Genomic DNA, 19,643 nt, shown 5'->3' with positions numbered 1-19,643 from the left:
GCTGGCTGTTCAGTGTGAATTTTCAGAACTCTTTTTATTAGTTGCATTAAATTTCTACTTCGGCTTTTCTAGTATGGTTAAAGCACTGCATTGTAAATGTCCTTCAAGAAATTATTCCATCACGTTTTATATAATATTGAGGCACGGTTGTTGCAGGCACTTCTTCCCCATCAAAACAGATGTTTTTAGATACCATGTGCATAAAATTGTTCACAGCTAAATTGGTTACAATGCAGATGCAGAATTACAGGGGCGTTAACAAGAACCTCCAAACACTCACGCTTTCAAAAGTATTGTTAACAGAAAATAAATACTCGTGTACAAGGCACTTTCAAATTATCCATGCTTTGGTTTAGATTCCATTTTATAGCTGGTAGGGTTTAGTTAGAAGTTTAAACTTATTGCAGATAAGCTTCTATGGCTTTCAAAAAAAAAAAATCATTTGCATGGAATGACTGTTGTTCCACAAGATAGAGCTTTGATTAGCTATTAAGCTTTTGGGCACTTCTGATTAACTTAGTTGATTTCTGTTAACATCTTTTCAAACTCTGCTTTCACTTGGTAGTAATAAATTTCGATTTTATTGCCATATGCGTATATTACTTCTTGTATATATAGTCACAGCTAGGAAACGTGTGTTTATTTTTATGTTTTTAACAATACTAGAAAATCAAAGGCATATTTACTGTTGTTCTGGCTTTTGTACACAAGAATGCATTAAATCACTTTAAGAGATAACTCGAGTATTTGGAGCGTTTGAGGAAAGGGGAACCAAAAATCATGAAAATGATGGTACATCGAATGCTTCTACATGAGTATCACTGTTTAACCCATGAAGCTGCTGAATCAAATCTCTTTTAATAGATAAACTTGTTAAATCTGAATATAGCCTTATTTCTGAGGAATCATTGGAATTCTACTTCAGCAAGCACAAATCATAACGTTATTGAAGAATAGAGCAGTTGTGAAATGTATAGGAATATGTCTATGTGAAAATCAGCCTTTGAATTTATAACACATTATCTTTCAGATACTGTATCTGAAGCCACCATGGACATTAGCAAACTTGCTGAAGTGTTACAAAAAACACTGGATGGCTGTGTTTGGTTATGTTGTGCCAAGGAGTTTACTTTCAACCATTGAATGTCTCTATAAACACCTTTGTACAGGTAAGAATCTCTGAGAATGTTAATCGTAAACTTGTAAAAAACCTCACTGTTCTGGTTTTAGTAGTTACAGAAGTAGACACTTTGAAAAGGCATGTACTCAGTATGTTTAAATAGTAATGTGTTCCATCCTCTTTTGCTTTTTTTTCAATTTAAGGTTATCCAAATGGAGCCATACCATGGACAGTCTTATCTACTTTTGTAGCCTTAAAGCCAGAATTGAACTGAAATTGATGAGCTATGAATTACATTAACAAAAAAAAAGAAAAGAAAGAAAAAAAGAAAGCTTGTGCCAAGATCAAGTCTGTCCAGGCTCTGCTCCCAGGTGGTCTAAATATCACCTGCAAAAATCATGAATATTATTTCCAAAATGGTTGGGGGGTTTGGGGTTTTTTTGTTTGTTTGTTTTTTGGGGGTTTTTTTTGGCAATTCAGTATTCTGCTGGCTTTTTTCTAGTTTTTATACAGAGACAGTAAAAGCAAATGTATGGACACTGTCAGGCATGTAAGAATTTATTTCACACATCTCTACCTGCAAAAATGAGGGGAAAAACATTTTCATGACTATATATATATTAATGGTCACCAAAGTCTCTGAACTATTTTTAAAAAGCAAATAATCTTTCTCCCTCCTTTGCCACAATGTTATGTGTGGCCAAATAATCTGCATTTGCCAAATAAATTATGGAGGAGTAAAGACTACTTAATGTGATAGAAGAGGGCAGGGAGGTTTGTTTTCAAAAAAAGCCAACAAAAAACCCCAAACTAAAACCCTTTCATTTATTTAAAGATGTCTTTAAAAATTTGATTTTAACAGATATACCTCTTTTGGGATATTGCTGTTCTGCAGAATTATTTTAGATATGCCAGTTGATCCTCTTGCCAGATCCTGGGATAAATTTGGAAGACTTGATTAAGAAGTGAGAAATCTTAACCTCACACACGTTTCTCTTGAGACTGTTTTACGTAATGTTTCTGAACTATTTTCAAGGCTTTTTATGTGCTTCAGTTAATCCAGATATTTGAGTATTAAATTTGCCTCCTAGGATTGATAACTCCTAACACTTTTTTTTTCTATTTCCCATATTACTGTCTAAATATCAGGTAAAACAGTTGACTCCGCAACAGTGGGTATCTTGCTCCAGGAATCCAAAAAATTACTCCATGCTTTCAGTTCAAGGTCAGACTATAATGGTGTACTTCCCCAGGCTTATGCTGAAGTGAGTAAGCTATACCAAACACTTAGAGAGGTAAGGGGAGCTTTAGTATTTGTTCACCTAACATCTTCTTGAAGTTGCTCCATGTTTATATTATAAACCTGGCTTAGATTTCTAAATTATTCCCATAATTTCAACAAATTATTGCAGGAAATGTTGCTAGAGTGTTTTAAAAATTAATAGACCTCAAATTTAACTTTTATTTCCATGTAGCAAATATCTGCCTTTATATATATGCTTGGTAGACTTTTTTTTTCCCCTAATATAAATGTGTTAGTATTAGGAGGGTGACTGAAAAACATTATTTAGCTGCTTTGAGGAAAAACATCTTAGTTTTCTATTGTATTTATAGCTGATGGAAAAGGGCCTTAAAGACTAAGATTAAAATTTAAATTGTTTCTACTTCTGACATTGATCCAACACTATTATTCCTAGGTGTGTTATTTCAGCTTTCATTGTCTTGGTAGCTCTGGTGCTACAAATGAAGAAGGGACTCGCTTGTATCATGTGCTTTGTGATAGTTAATGGGGGGTGTCCTGATACCTTTTGTGTTCTGAGAAGTATGTCTTTACCTCCAGCTCATCTCTGAGTTGCTGTGGAAGAAATTTCAGTGTCTTGGTTTGTGGTTACTGTTAGTTCCATATGTAATGGCATAAAAAACAGAATAATGAGCATGGATGACTTGAAATATTTCTATATATGGGAAAGAATACAGGTCAGAGTATGTGTAAAAAGTTCTTTGCAGTTTTGGAGAAAGCTGAAGGGTAAAGGAAGAAGAAGGTGGTCAAGGAGAGGAAGGATGATCTGGGGAGTCTTGATTGTCTACTGTGCTGTAACTTCTGTGTGCATTGCAGTCAGCTGCTTTAGTCCGCAGTTCTGTGAACGGTGCTGCCATAAGAAGCAGGCTTTCTGTCTGGAAACTTGTTTTGTGCTGTCCTTGTCCTGACAGGTGTTTGACTTCACAAAGAACTGCCCTTATACAGACTACGTTGTGCCAGATCAGTTTCAGTTTAACCTGGACAAATTTTCTGAACCAGTTTACCAAATGAGTAGATGAATACTTTGTGCTGTTGCAGAGGAAAATGTGCCATCAGTCGTGGGATAGGGTGTAAGAGTAAGAAGCAGTTCTCGTTTATACCAGCTTACCATGCCTGGGAAGCTTTGGCACAGGGTTTCCCTTTGCTTCCATTTCCTATCTGTAGAAATACCAATATATACATATAGAAGAAAGACTTGGTGAAGGACTGAGAGGTGCTTTGGATGCAGAGACTATAATAAAGATGGTTATGACTGGAAGAGATCTGCCTTGCTTTTTTGAGCATTGCTTTAAAAAAAAAAAAAAAGCGTTCAAGTTTTCTTAAGTTCGGAACCAAATACACTCATTATTTGTTTGCTAAACTGTTTTACAAGGTGAGGTCGGACAGTGAGCAGGATTTATCAGAAGACATCATGGTTCTTTCAGAAAATGCTGTATGTGAAAAAATGGAAGCAATGACACCAACTCTTCAAAACTGTGAAGAAAAAAAGTTACATCCAAGCTTTAATGTAGCTCAAGAAAACAGGCACCAGGAAATCTGGTCAGTCCTTGAAGGTGTATGGAATACAATAAACTTGTACAGGTACAGTTTGCTAAAGAAATTCAGAACCTCTACATAATCTTACATAATTTTCAAACAAACACACTTTAGAAATTGCATTTTTTTCCCCTATTTTAGAGAAGAAGCTATTAGTAATTAATCAAAATTGGCAAAAAAAAAATCACACAACTTGTCACACAAAGAAGTTAGGAGCATACAAATTGTTATGTGGATGGAGTCAATGATCTGTCTAGCTCTTTTTCTGGACAGTGGCTGAAATAAATGGCCTTAGAGAATGGTGTTGAAAACCCTGTAAGAGCCCCAAATGTGAGACATCTATGGAAATCTCATCTTTATCCATAAAAAAGAGGCATTCAAGCTCTAAGTTTTCTCGTGGTTATTTTCTTTCCAAATCCTGCGGAGGTATACTAGCCTATGCAAAATTGTTTACTTTTTTTTAAACTTTAATCACTGTGAAATATAAGTTTTCTTGTTAAGCAAAATCCTTCACTCTATAAAATCCAAATGAAGAATCTAGTGATGAATTTCTGTTCTCATCTAAACTCAGAATTGCATGAAATTAAACCCCCCTCCATCTAGATGTTTTACCATTGTTAGTATTTTGGTTATTGTTGAAAAATCTGCTTGAAAATCATTGAGATGCCATGCTTTTGGATGCTATCACAAAATCTGAATAGATACTGTGTTTTCTTTTTGTAGTCTTAATCTGAAATCTTTTCAAAGGAGGGACACTGAGTTACATCAAGCACAGAGGAACTCCATTTTTGGTGGTCTGTTAAGGACTCACCTAGTAAACAGTGATAATAACTCTACCAATGCCATTTCCACACTAGCATTTGAATGCACTTATAGAGCTGCACCAGTGTAAGTCCTCTGGGCTTACACCAGTGCAAATTAATCTGAATTGAAGCTGGTTAGGAGATGGCTTGGTGTGGTGTTGAGGTCAGCTGAGGATCTGCACCAGAGAACAGTCTCCTACTTCACAGTTCTCTTACTGGGATAGTAATCATGAATTTGAAGGTTTCATATAGGCATCAAGGGAAAACTCTTTCAAGTGTATCACTTTAAAATGAAAATGCAACTGAACTGTTGGCTCTTGCCACCTGTTAAGGACCATGCTGTGAAAAGAGGATAAAATTTTAGAATCAAAGGTCACTTCGCACTCTTCTTGCTCATGTCAAGAAAATACTACTTATCTCGCACCTGTGGGGATGATTTTTCATGAGTGCACTGCAGCTCATTGTCCCAATGCAACCATTGCAGGGAAGGCGTCAAGCCCATTCCAATAAATCTGGAGAATGAAGCTGCTTGGAAAATTGATGGAAAGCACTTCATCTTGCTTCGTTAACCTAACAGTTCTCTTCTAAGAGAGGCTTACTCAGCTGTACTCAAGTTGTGCCTGAAGAGACTTTCATTCTCAAGTGAAGTTTGATGATAAATCTATTTAAGTCAAAGGTAAAATACTGTTACAGAATATAGTCGCCAAGGAAAATTTTAAATAGAGAAGTACAATTGTAGGGCGTGGTCTTTCTACTATTTATTCTAAGACTGTTTTTGATAACATGGTTTTAGTATAGATACACATTTGACAATGCATACAATAGATACTGGGTTTCTCTGAATTTTGAGGATTTTTATTAACTGCTTTTCAATGTCTCTTCTTTCTTTCTTTTTAATATTAGTATTGAAATTTTCCAAAAGTTGGACCCCAACACAGTAACTTTGACTGCAAAGTCTTCGTTTGAAGAGGCTTTTTTAGGTCTGCAGAAACTGTTGGCAGCTGTGAATGATATCCGTGAAGGAATTAGTAGGTAGGTATTTAAGCTAGTCATAAAAGCTAGTGACAGTAACAGTCACTTAAAGTCATAAAAGTCACTGAAATCTTTTGATGCCAAACTACAATTTATTATGCGTGCTTAGTTACATGATTTTCAGTAAAAATCTTAATATCAAGGCTACCTAGAACCATTTCTTGGTAGCAAAAGAATAAGAAACTGTTGCAGACATTCAGATCTCTTGTAGTGAATTTCCCTTTTATGACTTAGGACTTGTTTTCCGGTATTTGATGACGAGCCACTCACCTCTCCTGAGTGTAACCAGAGCTATGACATGATTAACTAATACATTAGCTTTGATGGCAAGAACTTTGAATAATTCAGACCATTTGTTTTTCACATGCGAGGCACACTGGAATTGGGGCAAATTTCTGATACAGTGAAGGACATAAAGTTTTGGGACTTCACTGTTACCAATTCGTAGAGTATTCTTCATGAGTCAAAACTGATGTTGCAGCACTAACAATGACAATCGATCAGCTGGACTCTCAGTTTAGGAAGGATAATATTCCCTCTGTCTTCCTTCTTTTTTAAAGAGTGCAGAATAATCAAAATGAAGCTTCGGAAAGAATAAGGTATCTCCTGTGTAGTCTTAGCTTAGTCCTTTTTTTTATAGCAATGAAGTTTATTCACCGGCAGGACCAGCTACAGAAGAATGCTTTACATTGTCACTTTTATGGTTGTGGAGTTCTTCAGTTTCCCATTGACTTTAAAGAATGTTTGTAGGAACTGGTTTGTAATTGTGGTTAAAGTTCCAATAACTGCCATGAGCATCCTAAAGTGTTACAGGCCGTGAATCTGAGTGGCTGGAGCTGTTTAATTTGGGAAGACAACACCACTTCGCACACATTTTTGCATACTAACAATGCAAATAGGTTAGAAAACTGTGAAATAGATGCATCCAAACGATTGGGCTTGCCCTGTACATTGACAATCTGCCTTTTAAGTAAATGTTGAGGTATATTACGTTTCTACTGTAGACTGTTACAGCTTTGTTAGAGATTACCTAATAAGCATATATTTTTTTTCAAGAAATGTTCTTTCTATCATTCTACCATAGTAGTGAGCTTTTAAACTCGCATTTGAACTTGCATTATCAGTGGTGTTCATTACAATCTTTGCTGAAGGATTACAGTCCTTATGCTATAGTTATCACAACAGCCCTGCCAAGCATGGATGTATGGTTATCCCAGTTGTCAAGCGTGAGGTCTGACCTGTCAAGGCACTTCAGAAGTCTGGAGCAGGGATCTGGAGCTCTGTCACTTGGGACTTGAGCTAGTTTTCATCTGTAACTGCTAGAGTATTTCTTTTTTATTTAATAAAAATTGTGATAGAATCATGCAAACATTTGCTTCACTTGTCACCACTCCTAAATAAGTTTTCGTTGCTTTTTTTTTTCTCCATTATGGTCAAAAGAATATTTCTTTAATTAAAATGTTCCAGTAAAATACATACTCTGTAAGTCCCAAACAAGCTTCAAGGTACACTCGTGAAGTAGTGTGTTCACATGAGCATAAAAGACCACCCATGCATCAGTAGTATTACAGCCTAAGTTATAGGTGTGATTTTTTTTTACTGTACAGCACACTAGTAGTGGGACAAATCCATTCAAAGAATTGTCTTTCTTTCAAAGATAAATGTTCTAAATATTATGAAAGTAGAAACAGAAAAATATGGGTAGAAATGTGAGCTAGAATAGCTTGGTGGTAATTGATTAATTTTCATTGTTGATTGTTTGGTTTAGTACTCCCAATTGAGATTAGATTTTAGTAGTGACAATGTCAGTTTTTTCTCTAAAGAAATTGTTTTAATAAAGCAGGTTACTGCTAAACTTGGTTCTTTTCATTCCAGTCCTAAAGTTCTTGCAAGAAATCCTGTGGTATCAGTTTATATATGTGGTGAATGAGATTTAATGGGAATATGGTGCTTCAAGGTCGTTATTTCTGTGTTACAGAGGCGTTTCATTAAAACTTCGTGTGGCTATAACGAAAGACATTTTCTATTTCTTTTAGTGAAAGCTACTTATCTCCTGTATTTACCATTATGGGAGAGCTTTGTAAAAATAAAAAAGTCTAACATTACATCAGAGAAATCTATTTTACAAAAGATGTACTTTATTGATTAGTCAGTAGAAAATATCTGGAGCAAAGATAAAGAGGATTCTGTCGTTTGACTTTATTTTAAATGGAGAGGCTATTTTCTGTTCCATGTGATTACCATGACACTCAATAACATTTATGAAATGGCTTTAAAAATTCCTTTCATACTTTTTAAAATTTTCTTTTCTACCACTAAACTGAAATACGTTATTTATGCATGCAGGATGATTCTCAGGGTGTAGTCATTTTCTTGCAAGGTTGCATTTGGAAATGTTTGCTCTGCGTTTGTTCTGCAGATTTGCAGTAGGGGGCATCGTGGAGCAAGAAATTCAGAGAGGCTGTGACATGTAATCTTCTGTTTTAGTCTTGAGTGTAGGTATTTAAGTTAGTTTGAGACTACTCAGAGTAGGGTTTCCAAAGAGTCAGAAGCCATATTTATGAATCATTGTAGGCTTATATGTATATTAGAAAGTATTAAAACAAAAAGTCTGACGTTTTCAAAAGCGAGAAGGAGGCTTATTTTGCCTAGGTCGCTCAGCCTTTTTAAAACTGAACTTAGAGTATACTTATTTTCCTTGATTTTTGAAAAAATTCCTTTCTGTGACTTATAGTTAATCTAATGGTGTGATTGCAGAAAAGGAGACATCTGGAGAAAAAGTAGTGAAAAAGCTCTGGCTTGCATATTTGGAGGTAATACAGCTTTTAGTGATAAAATACGAGTGTTTTCTGTGTTACCTTCTATTCCTTGCTGTCCAGAACAAAGAAGAGAGAAACTGTCTTGTGAAAGTTTGGAAGTTTTACAAATAAGTTATATTGAAAGTTCAACTGCATTAAAAGTTCAGATTTTCAGATGTTAAAAACAATTGGAAAAGCACAATCACACTTCCTGAGATAAATGTGTGTAATGATACCCTTCCTCATAAAGAAAATGCTACACTAGTGGCACTAGTAGTGGCACTACTGCAACTATGTAGACTTGATGACCAGAACATGTTTATGACAAATACAGATATTAAAAAAGGGGAAAAAAAAAAAAGAGCTGTTTCATGGAAGAGGTCTTATTAACAGCTTTTTGCATCTTACCCTATTTTTGTAACTTTTGTCATACCATACAGATCTTTAATTTTATCTTTGCTTCTTCCTCTAACAACATTGGTAGCAGAATGGTATTTATACTGCAAAATATGGCGTGCCATAAATGTTTTACAGTACTTCAGCTCTAAAATGAAGACAATAACTAGTATGGTTAGCAACTGTTGATAACCTACCTGCTTCTTTTGGCAGCAGGAATGTATTTAAACAAGTATGTGTTAGTTGTCTCATCAAATATAGCTGATCCTCGCAGCCATTGTTGTATCAGTGTGTTCTTGAGATGTACTCACTGAAGAAGCGAGCATGAAATACTTATTTCTCACTTTTGACAGCAGAGGGTATTATATGTGTTGATGTATATTACATTGACTAGCAACGAACAAAGATTATTAAACCCCTGAAATTTATACTTCAAGTCAAATTGTAAAACCATGACATGTTTTTAAATAATTTTGGATTGAATAATGTTTCTGACTATTTTCAGTGACGGTTTACACTTGTATTTGTGTTGTGTATTATTTGGGTTGGGTATTATTTGGAACCAGTTAACTAGGGGACTTAATTTAAGGCCTCTTAAATTAAATCTTTAAAATAAATTAAAATAATTCTCTTCAAAAATCTTTAAAAGTAATTTCTTGGTTTTCATGTAGCTCTTTGAGGCAACAGAAGTATTTCTACAACTCAGGGTTTTCAAGTTTGTGCCAAATCTTTCATCGCTTGTAGAAATTCTTCCACTGATTCTGCTGGAAGATGTTTGAGCCCTTCATCTTTGGAGAGAAGAGAGGTTTAAGTACTTATCACAGATAATTAACTCTTACAGATCTTGTTCTAAGAAGTGCAGAATGACTTGCAAGGTATCGCTGCTGGGGGGTATATATACTTGAGGTATATTTGACGCTATACTGAAGTTACATCATAACTTCTCTCCACTTTCTGCTTGCAGGATGTGTTTCTCTTTTAACCTGTTGAAATTAGTGTGTGCACCAATACCAGCAGAAGATTGGAAGTACTTGTAGGTTTTCCTGATCAGTCATCTGAAACATGTTTTGTGTCTTGTTGCTGTTAAATCTTCCCATTAACATACTGATTGGAATATTGGATAGAAATAGCTTTCTTCCCCTTTCGAAGACTTCGGCAGCAGCGTTTAAATGTATCTGTAGGGGTTTATATTAGCCAACGTTTTCCCTTGGCTGAATATAACTTCTGATTCAAAGGTTTATATGCACCCCTAGGGAATTTTACATGTCTTCATGTTTCCTGCCCAAGTTACTTTTAGATAAGAAATCCTTGTTAACAGAAAAGAAAAGAAAGTTTAGTCTTTGGTGAATTGATACAGTTATTTCTAGTTTGATTTTTTTCATCTGTTCGCGAAGAAATAATTGTTTTGTTCACATGCATGCTTTAAAATCACTCATCATTTACAGCTTATACTCTTAGATACAATACTCATAAATATTTATACTAATATAGTGTCAGCTGTAAAAATACTTATCTGTTACTTACTGCAGTAAGGAACCTGAATTCTGCTTTTCCAATATATTATCTAAATGGAATTTCTCTCAAGTTCCCAATGATTTTGTTTGTTTGGAAGGCATTGATTTAGACGAGGACTCCATAAACATTTGTAAATTAAGAAATATAATTTTTTAAGATCTTCTCAGTAGTGCAGCAAAGTGTTACTGTATCGGAACTGATTACTGAATTGAATGTTTTGGGATTAACTCCATGGAGCATTTTGACTGCACATAGTCAGATTGGCACAGCTGAGAGCAGGATTATGGTTGGATGAGCCATAAGGCATCTTACAGAGAGGCATTGTATGTAGAAATGTCCCTCCCACAGTCAGCACTAGCGTGGAAGTGCATCCCCTTCTTTACTAAGAAAAAAGCCACTTTACATTAGTAATAGCATTTCTGAAGCTCATCTTTCTGTAGTTTTGTATCCTTTAGTTTAATTATCATGTCTGATATAGTTGAAAATGTGCAGTATCTGACAAAAGGTTTTCTCCTAGTTGTAGTGTTTCCTTTGCTACATGGATTCTTTGCCATCTCCTATTACATTTGAACTTAACCTACAGCCTTCTCTACTGCCAGGGTCCAAATTTGTCCTTTACCCTTCTGCCTATTTTAATGAGAGCTGTAAGAAATTAAAAAGTTTTGAGACCCCTGCCTCTGTCAAATACAGCTGAAAATGGGCAGTGCTTAACGAGGTGCAGGGCAGAGGTGATGCTGTGGCAGCTGCTTAAGCCTTGTGGCCTTTAAGCCAGTCTAAAAGGAGAAAAGTTTGAATAAATGAGTTAGTGTTGTAAAAGTCATGGTCCTTTCCGACCTTGTAAAGTTAGGGAATAGGAATCTGGTCAGATCCTAGGGCCTCTTTGTCATCTGAAGTACTTCCACAATAGAAGAAAGCATGAGTTTGACTTTATTTTGGGAAAAACACCCTTAATTTCCCAATAGCTTGATGTTGAGCAAAACTCTGGCAAGTGTTGATCATTGTAACACCAGTTTGAGTCCCTTATTGCAGTGCAGTGTAATGAGGAATTGTTAATAAGCTGCATAGAAGTTTTGTTTTTCCATTTCTCATCTTTTTTGCTTCCCTGATCTTCTGACAGTGAGGTTAAACAGGGCTTTTAATAGGTTAAGTTGACTTTTATACAATTAAGTCATATGCCTTTTTTGATTAACCGCATGGATTTATTGAATTGGTTAATGCTTTATGATGGTCTTGTCAGCCTTACGCCGCAGGCAATTACATAGAACCATTAAAGAGGAATGGCTCAGTGTGGCAAATACTGAGGTACAGAGGTTTGGCCAGATTTGAGAGTGATTACCACATAGTCTCATATGACTTTTATCCATATGCTTTACTTGTCATTGCCCAGGATTTTAGTGCTTGTGAGCAGTTGGCAGGCTGACCTGCTTTCACTGCCAGATTGTTTTGTGGGTTGTTTCTGGGGTTTTTTTTCTTCTATTTGATAAGTTAATTTTCTGATCCTTTCCAAATGGGCTTTGCTTGTTTCCCAGGTCTTCTGTATGCACAAGTGAGGAACCACATTGTGACCTATTCCCTATCCATCTCCATTTTTGATTATCGTTATCTTATGCTCTATGCATGCGTTTGTCCTGTCACTCATCTGATGCCAGTAGGTAAAGAAACGTTCTGAGTGGTTTGGGAAGCCCTACTGCTTATGAGATAGAAACCATTAAATCTGACTCACTCCTTTCTCCCTTCTGCCCCAAGAACAATATCTAACCTCCGTTTTGTAGCTGGTGCCCATGGTCACTTTTTGTGTCTTTCTATGACGTGCTCTTCTCTACTTCACGTACTAAATATTTTCAGAAAACTGCACAGAACCATACTATAGTTTTTAGCTTGATCAACAAATTGCATTTTAGTGGCAATCCAACTTTCATGTCACCTAGCATCCTTGCCAACACACCTGCTCAGAGCATGATGTTTGGATTAATTAAAAGTTGAAGTATGTAACGTGGAGTTGTCTGTAGTTTGGTTTTGCATGGCTGTGCTGATAGGAGAGGCAAAATGATTCAGTGGCTTTCCACCCTCTGCTTTTGAAATACATTTGATGTCATGCTGAGAGAGAAGAAAAAGCAGTGGTTAAATATTGCAGTGGTCACAATACTGAGATTCAGATTGCTCATTAGAAGAGTTTTAAATAAGAGCTCATTTGCTTCATGTATTATTGATTTAGAGGATGTTCTCTAGACATACTTCTATAGCTAAGGCAGACTTTTTTTCACTGATAAACTTTGATGAAAACGAGATCAACTTGATTTAATGAAGTAATAGATGCAGAGTCGATGTGCATACAAACATGTCCAGATTTCCCAATGTAAATCTTCTCTTAAAATTTCTATTTTCCGTGACACGGAATGATGGCTACAGGAGATGAAAGGAACATAAAATGATTAAAACCAGTAGGCAGCTGCGGTGGTGTGAAATCATTGCCCTGCAGACAGGGATGTGTTACAGTTTTCTACAGAAAAATATATTCCAAGACTGGTGCTTGTATTCCAGTTCCTATTTAGCTGAAAACAGCAATAAGCGTGTTTTATGAATGCTGACCTGTTGAGAATTTGTGGGGGAAGTTACTGCAAGCTCTTCTCTCACCAACTTCTTTTCAGTACTCCGTGTGTAGCAATGGTTCTTCCTTGAAAACAACAAATGTCTTTTATTTGAAGGTGTTGTAAAGCTTTGAGCCAAATGTCAGATTTCTCATTTCATGTTATAAACCCAGAAGGAATTGTTGTCATAATCCAGGCAAATGCCATAAAATAAGTTACAGGATTTAACATTAAGTTACTTGTATGCTTATTTACACATTTTTCTTTGTTTTTTTTCCAAGTAACCGGAAGCACAGCTGGTTTGTACATCCACCTGGGGTCTGGTAACTTACAGTGAGCTAAACCAATAAAGTTAGCTGTTTGCTAGTACGCTTTGGTCACCAGTACAAAAATAATATTTTGTTTTCCAATTTGATGTCCTGACAAGAAATGAATACGAAGAGTGGTGAGGGTTACCTTATTGAGTGCCTAAGTGCATAGTCTGGGAAACATCAATGGAGTAGTTTTTAAGTCTGCAGCATCCTAGCTGGTGTCAAGATTCAGATTGCCTAGTAATCGTTGAAAAGTGCTCCCTTCAGTGAGAAAAGATCAAATACAGTGTAGGTGATGCTGGTGCTTTCATGGTGTTACGTTTGTTAAGGGAAAGGAAACGTGGGTGGCGTGTTGGCTGCTGTCATACTCACAGTACAACTAGAGATCTGTGCAAAACCAGGGGGTCTAAAAATGACCTTGGAATTACAGTCTAATATTGCTTCGAAAATGACTTTCAAACTGGTTTTCTTTAAATGTAGCCTTGCTAAGAACAACGGAGTGAAACTTGATGTTTCTAGCCACTTCTCTGCCCTGGGAAATCAGAAGTCAGATGAACAGAAATAGCCAGGCGGAGATGCTGTATAGTCAAAGGGAAAGGCAGCACTGTTTAATCCTGCCTCCCACTCTGCTCTCAGTCTCTTCCTTCACCTTTTTGTAGCTCGTACATACATTTTTCTTCCACAAAATCCAGAAGCCCATAATTAATACAGGTCATCTTCCTCTCACCAGCTGCCCTTTCCCCCCTACCCTCCATCCTTCCTATAGAAAGCTTACCTGGCTGGGTTTCCCACCGGCAGCTCAGCTGTGGCAGCAGTCTTACTTATCCTACACCCTTCCAGATGTGTCCTTGGCACAGCAGGAGAAATACAGTGATGAACATATTTTGCCTCAACATATTGTGTGGCAATATGTAATGGCCTTCAGGTGAAGCTATTAGCAATATCTCACCTTTTGTGTTTTGTACGGTTTTGCATTCAATTTTATGAAAACAAACATGCAAGCTTTCCTCCTTTTTGCATGAAATAGAAGGCAGAATGGTACAAAAATCATCAGCAATAGAAATCACACTTTCCCAGGCTCGGGTGTACTCATTCATTTATATTGCAGATGACCGATGCCATAGCTAAAGCTGATGCGTTGTCCCATGCAGACAGGGTTGCTGGCTAATGGCTAAATGGAGCTGGTCGGTGGGAATCTTAACTGCGATGCAGTCCAAGCTGCCAAGATTCCCAGCGTTTCCAAGGATATTTGCCAAATTGTCTCTGCCAGGGTTTTACGCTGTCAAAGCTGATGGCTTTCTCACTGAGGTAGCAGTTGAAGGCTTCAAGGTATTTTTAGGCAAACTAGCCAACTGGTTCTCTTGCCGACTTTTAGTTGGCAGGTTAAGTGTTTTAGTTTAAGAGAAAAATTCTGGGTTTATCTTCTTAGGAAGGGGGGAAAGAATGTGTGACTAATTTTTGTAACAGTGATAATTCCTATGTAAAATCATGATGAAAATAAGCAGCGGACTTACTTGTTATGATAAATCCTGTGGTGTGTCACGGTCTTCCAGCTCGTTTAAAATACAGTGTCTTTGTTAACTGGGATTTTTAACTTACTCTGTTAGTTTTCTGGTTTTTTCAATTCCTAATTCATTCATTTATAAAGGCTTACAGCTTGCAAGGGGAGGGAGGGGAGAATTTGGACACTTTCCCATGGGAAAGTAAATAGAGCTTCCCAAAAAGAAGATTTTTTTTTTAATATTTTTTTTTTCAAAACCATTCATTTTCTTAGTCATTATTTACATACTTAAAACTTAAGGCAGAATTTTATCAGTATTTTTTAATATATGTAAAGCGTTACATGGTTTTTCATGTGGATTTTTAATGTACATTTTGTAATGTTTAAGAGGTTTCTGTGTTTTCCTAGCGAATGCAAATTAAGTTAGACTAAGGTATAACTGAATTATATCTGCTTAAATAGATTAGGAGAATTATTTTTTGAGAGAATGACTTCCTTATTGGATCATTTTTGGAGCCTTGTGAAAAAGGGTGTACATCTCTCAGAACTTCACAACACCCTACGGAGAGACCAAAGCTGATGCTTTCTTCTGCGGGTGGTATCTCTGCTTGTAACGTGGTGAACAAGGACTAGATTTCGGGACAGACTGAGATGTTGCTGGCTGCTGTGTGCATTTATGGCTAAATAAAATACCAGTATTTCGCATGGTCCTAGGTTCTTCAAAAGGACACCTCTCTTCATCTGTCAAACCCTATTGTCACTTCTCAGTATTGGGTGGGAATTGGTTGTTATTAAAAGCAGCAAAAATGGTATGTAAATTGTAGAATTTGAGCTGTACATTAGAGTACTGGAGGGAATGAGTTAAAGCTTTAGCTAGTGTGGGAAAGTTTTGTGTTGCGTGTCACTTTTCTGTTGCTCCACATTAATACAGCAGGCTTTGCTTATGTGAAATAAAAGGCTTTTAATTATTGCTGCTTTTCTTCCTGTCTATATAGAGAAATTGCTCATAAAAACATCAGTTGAATTTTTAATTAGGAAAAACCTTCATAGAAAGTCCTTACAGAAATAATAGGCTCATTTAATTCTTTTAGGGGAGTGGAAAGAGATGGGTGGAAGGGAAAATTCTTCAAAGTTCAGAATTTTCTTTTTGTTTAAAGAAAGTAATTAGATTTTTTTTTTTCCATGAAGCACTTCTGACTATTTTTTAACTCTTCCATAGACTCCTTTTATACTTGCTTAAAAAAATCCCAAAACTTTTCTTTTTCAGAATTTTGACCCCAACCAGTAGTTTCCAAGATATTTGGACCCTCTATAACGTCCTCATAAGCAATGAGGTATGAAGTTTTCTGAAGTTTTCTTTAATGTTTTGACAAACACAGTTCTGTTACAGTTTTTTATTTAAAGTAGTTACGAGGTTAGCTGTCTCATCGTGTTTCCACTAAGCTAGAGTTTTGAAGATTTGCTCTTATTTATTAGGAGTTGGACATAAAAACGTATTTTTACTTGGTACCTACCAAAAGCTATTTGAATCTCTGCTGGTATTTGAGTTGCTTGCGTGCCTTTCTGAGCGCTCATTTGTTGTGAATGGCTCGCTGTAGAGAGTAAAAAGTCTTGAAGCTGAAGTCACCAAAACATCCCTGACCTAGTCCTTTTAAGAAGAGAGCGAGCGAGTGCATTGCGTTAGGTAGTTCTATGGAGAATATTGGCTGCAGTTCAGAGGAAAAAGGTAAATTGAAATTACCAGTTATTCATGAAGTTTTAACTCATTAACTCATTTGTGCTGAAAGATTTAAAGAAGAGAAATTGAAATGAATGTCTGCAGTAGAATAGAGGTATTTTTCCATTTAGTATATTATGTATTTCAGATTTGCAGTCTTCTCCTATACAGGAAAATATATTTGACTTTTGGGCGTGTACATATAGGGTGACTATATTTATGGAATTAACGCGAGTCAGAACTTACTTCGTTTGCTATAGAACTACAGGGTAAATTAAGAGGGGAGGAAGAATTATTTAAGATCTTTTAGATTTGTGCAGAAATTGTTAGAAAAGGGAGCTGGAGCGATATCTATCACTCCCATTATATACAATCATGATGGTTAATTTGTAATATTTGATTTTATAATACAGCGCATGACTTTTTTTCTGTACTGTCTCAACTGGAGAGCCTGTTAGGTAATATCTCAACCATATCTGTTATACCAGCTGTATAATTGTAATCGATATGTGATACGTGGTAAATTACTATGTTAATTCTTTGTTCTTTGTTTTAGATAAATAACAGTATAAAATTCACTGCTGAGGAGCTTTATGAGTGTGTTTCACAAAAGTTATATCGGTAAGCCAATTACTGACCACATTAGATGGGTTTTGGGACAGTATTTTAGCATATACTGTATTAACCAAAGTACCATAAAGAGGAATCGTTTAGATAAACAAAAAAATCACCGTTGTAGGAGGGGCATAGGGAAGATGAGTGGGGATGTTTTCTCCCCCCCTCCCCCCCCCCCCCTTCTTTTTTTTTCCCCCCCTTTTTTTTTTAATGACCTACTATTGCAACAGAGTAGGAGAGGACAAATTAAATTAGAAATGAGCCATTAGCATCTACACAGTGATTTTCAGCTGTTTGAGGTGAGATGTTGGTCCCTCTTTCCTTTACCAGTTTTGAATTCATGGCTTAGTGGCAGACAGAGCCAGTATAGGTCAGCATTCATTGTAAGGTAGGTTAGAACATGAGACTGCATTTAAATGAATTTGATTATAACTGAAATTCTGTTTTGGTGAGGTAATTCTTGTAACAGAACTCATTATTATGAGAACTTTGCTTAAATCAGCAGAGGAAAAAACCCTGCAATTCTCAAGGCGATTCAAGTGATTGAACTGTACCATGAAAACTGGGCATATCTGCAGTTGCTGTGCTACATTGTGGCCATCATTATTAAAGTCATAAATTAAACCATTGTATGTTACTAAGCCATTTGTAAGTACAGTTGGAAAAAAGGAGAAACAAAGGTAAGGTTCCAAGTACTTGCTTCCATTTTAGGAGGCTTTTTTACAGTTCAGTCACAGGAAAATAATTCTGTTGTACAGCTGAGTTAAAGGCCTTGAAAACATTGATCTAAAAATAAGTCTCATGCAAGCCTTACAGTTCTTTACTGTAAAGTTTCTGGCTCATAAAAGGTTTCTTTCTGAATTTGTGTAATTGAGGGCTTGTAAATCCAGGTTCTGTGAGGTTTTTAAAAGGCCATAATGTTTTTTAATGAATTTTAAGTGGATAATAAAAGACAGGTAAATATTTTCTTTGATGTTCCTGTTATATGGATGTGAATTAGCTGTAACTTGCCAGGATATGAAGCATGGTTCCATCAGCTGCATAAAAGGCTTGCAGATTATTTTAATCTGAGTAGGCAAATTATTCTGAAAAGCTTTCCTTTGCCTGGATTGATAATGGATTTCCCAAATCTTCTGTGAATTTGAAAGGGCAAATTGCTAGGTCAGGGGAGAAAAGGTATGCAGGGAGGGAGAGATTCAATCCATGTATCAGTAGAGAAAAGTAGTTTAGAAGCTTAACTGGCTGGAGTTGGTGACCCGCACTTCTGTAGTTCTCACATTTTCAGACATTTGTGGGCATCTCCATTATTGTCTGTATAAAATCTACAGCGTACATACAGCCTTTGGTATTGTGCTAAGGGTAGCAAGGGAACTGCAGTTTCTTGATGTTTGAAAGGTGTCCCTAGGTCCATATTTTATCAGAAAGCCTGAAAATGTGGACCATTGTCGTGAATTCTGTGTGCCACAGTAGATTTCACGGCCAAAACAAACGTTCTCACCAGAACTTTCGTTTTCTGGATGAGTGGTACAGGGTGAGGGTGATATTTTTGTTACATATAAGTTATGTCCTTTGAAAACATATAAAGCAAATGAAGCAAAGAATAAGATCTGTTGCTATAAATTCAATCCACAGATTTTCAAAGTACTTCTTATGTCTAATTGTTGTTCTCAGTTATTACAGCAATGAACCTACTTGGTATTGCAGAAGTGAAATAAAATATGACTCCACCCAATAAAGCAGAGATGCTAAATGAGGTTTTAAAAGCACTCAATTAAAAAGAGATGTTCCAAGAGAGAGACTGCTTTAAGGCAGGCTGAATTACTTGTGCTTCAGCAGAAACATGCTGAACAAAGTGTTTCCCCTTGCTTCAATTACTAGCGAATGTTTATACTTCAACCTAGCCTCTGAATTCTTCGGGAGATAAATTCCTGTCTAGAATATTTGTACTCCGACTGTTCCTTTTTCAGGATACACCAAAGATGCTCTCGTCTTCAAATTTTTGTCCAAAGGGTTTCTCCTTATCTGGAGAAGGAAAAGGACTACTTGAAGCTAAATACCCAAAGCTACATGCACAATTCTCACTGCTTTTATATCCCTAAGCGGTACTATAGGCTTTGGTATCACAGTAGCATTTAGAAGATGCCAGCCAAGGACTAGGGTCCAGATCTTTAGGATATAAATGGAACAAAAAGACTGACCCTGCCCCAGAGATCAGCTGTAACAATGTTTTGCATCTTCAACAAATTCAGAAAGTAAGTTTTTCCATCAGAAACTCTTACATGACTTTTTTTTTTTTATTTTTTCTGAACTTGCCTGCTAGTCGCCTGGCAGATTCCAGTCTTCCTCTCATAGATCAGAGTAGCGTTGACCTAAGACCTCTCCTTTTTTGGTGGGGTTCTCCCCCCCCCCCC

The 19,643-nt window shown here is 36.5% G+C and overlaps 1 protein-coding gene across 1 annotated transcript in view; it reads left to right on the top strand.

Annotated features, from left to right (window-relative positions):
* SWT1 (SWT1, RNA endoribonuclease homolog) overlaps positions 1-19,643 on the top strand; it is a 38,665-nt gene that overhangs the window by 13,250 nt on the left and 5,772 nt on the right. The window contains exons 13-18 of the mRNA XM_019471176.1: positions 1,031-1,169; positions 2,270-2,415; positions 3,793-4,001; positions 5,663-5,791; positions 16,168-16,234; positions 17,174-17,238. Coding sequence (XP_019326721.1) covers positions 1,031-1,169; positions 2,270-2,415; positions 3,793-4,001; positions 5,663-5,791; positions 16,168-16,234; positions 17,174-17,238 — 755 coding nt within the window. The remainder of the gene's footprint in view (positions 1-1,030; positions 1,170-2,269; positions 2,416-3,792; positions 4,002-5,662; positions 5,792-16,167; positions 16,235-17,173; positions 17,239-19,643) is intronic.

The sequence above is a fragment of the Aptenodytes forsteri genome, unplaced genomic scaffold, assembly GCF_000699145.1.
Source record: "Aptenodytes forsteri isolate BGI_AS27 unplaced genomic scaffold, ASM69914v1 Scaffold289, whole genome shotgun sequence".
Classification (NCBI taxonomy): domain Eukaryota; kingdom Metazoa; phylum Chordata; class Aves; order Sphenisciformes; family Spheniscidae; genus Aptenodytes; species Aptenodytes forsteri.
The sequence above is the reverse complement of the archived record's forward strand: the minus strand, read 5'-3'. Positions and strand labels throughout refer to the sequence as shown.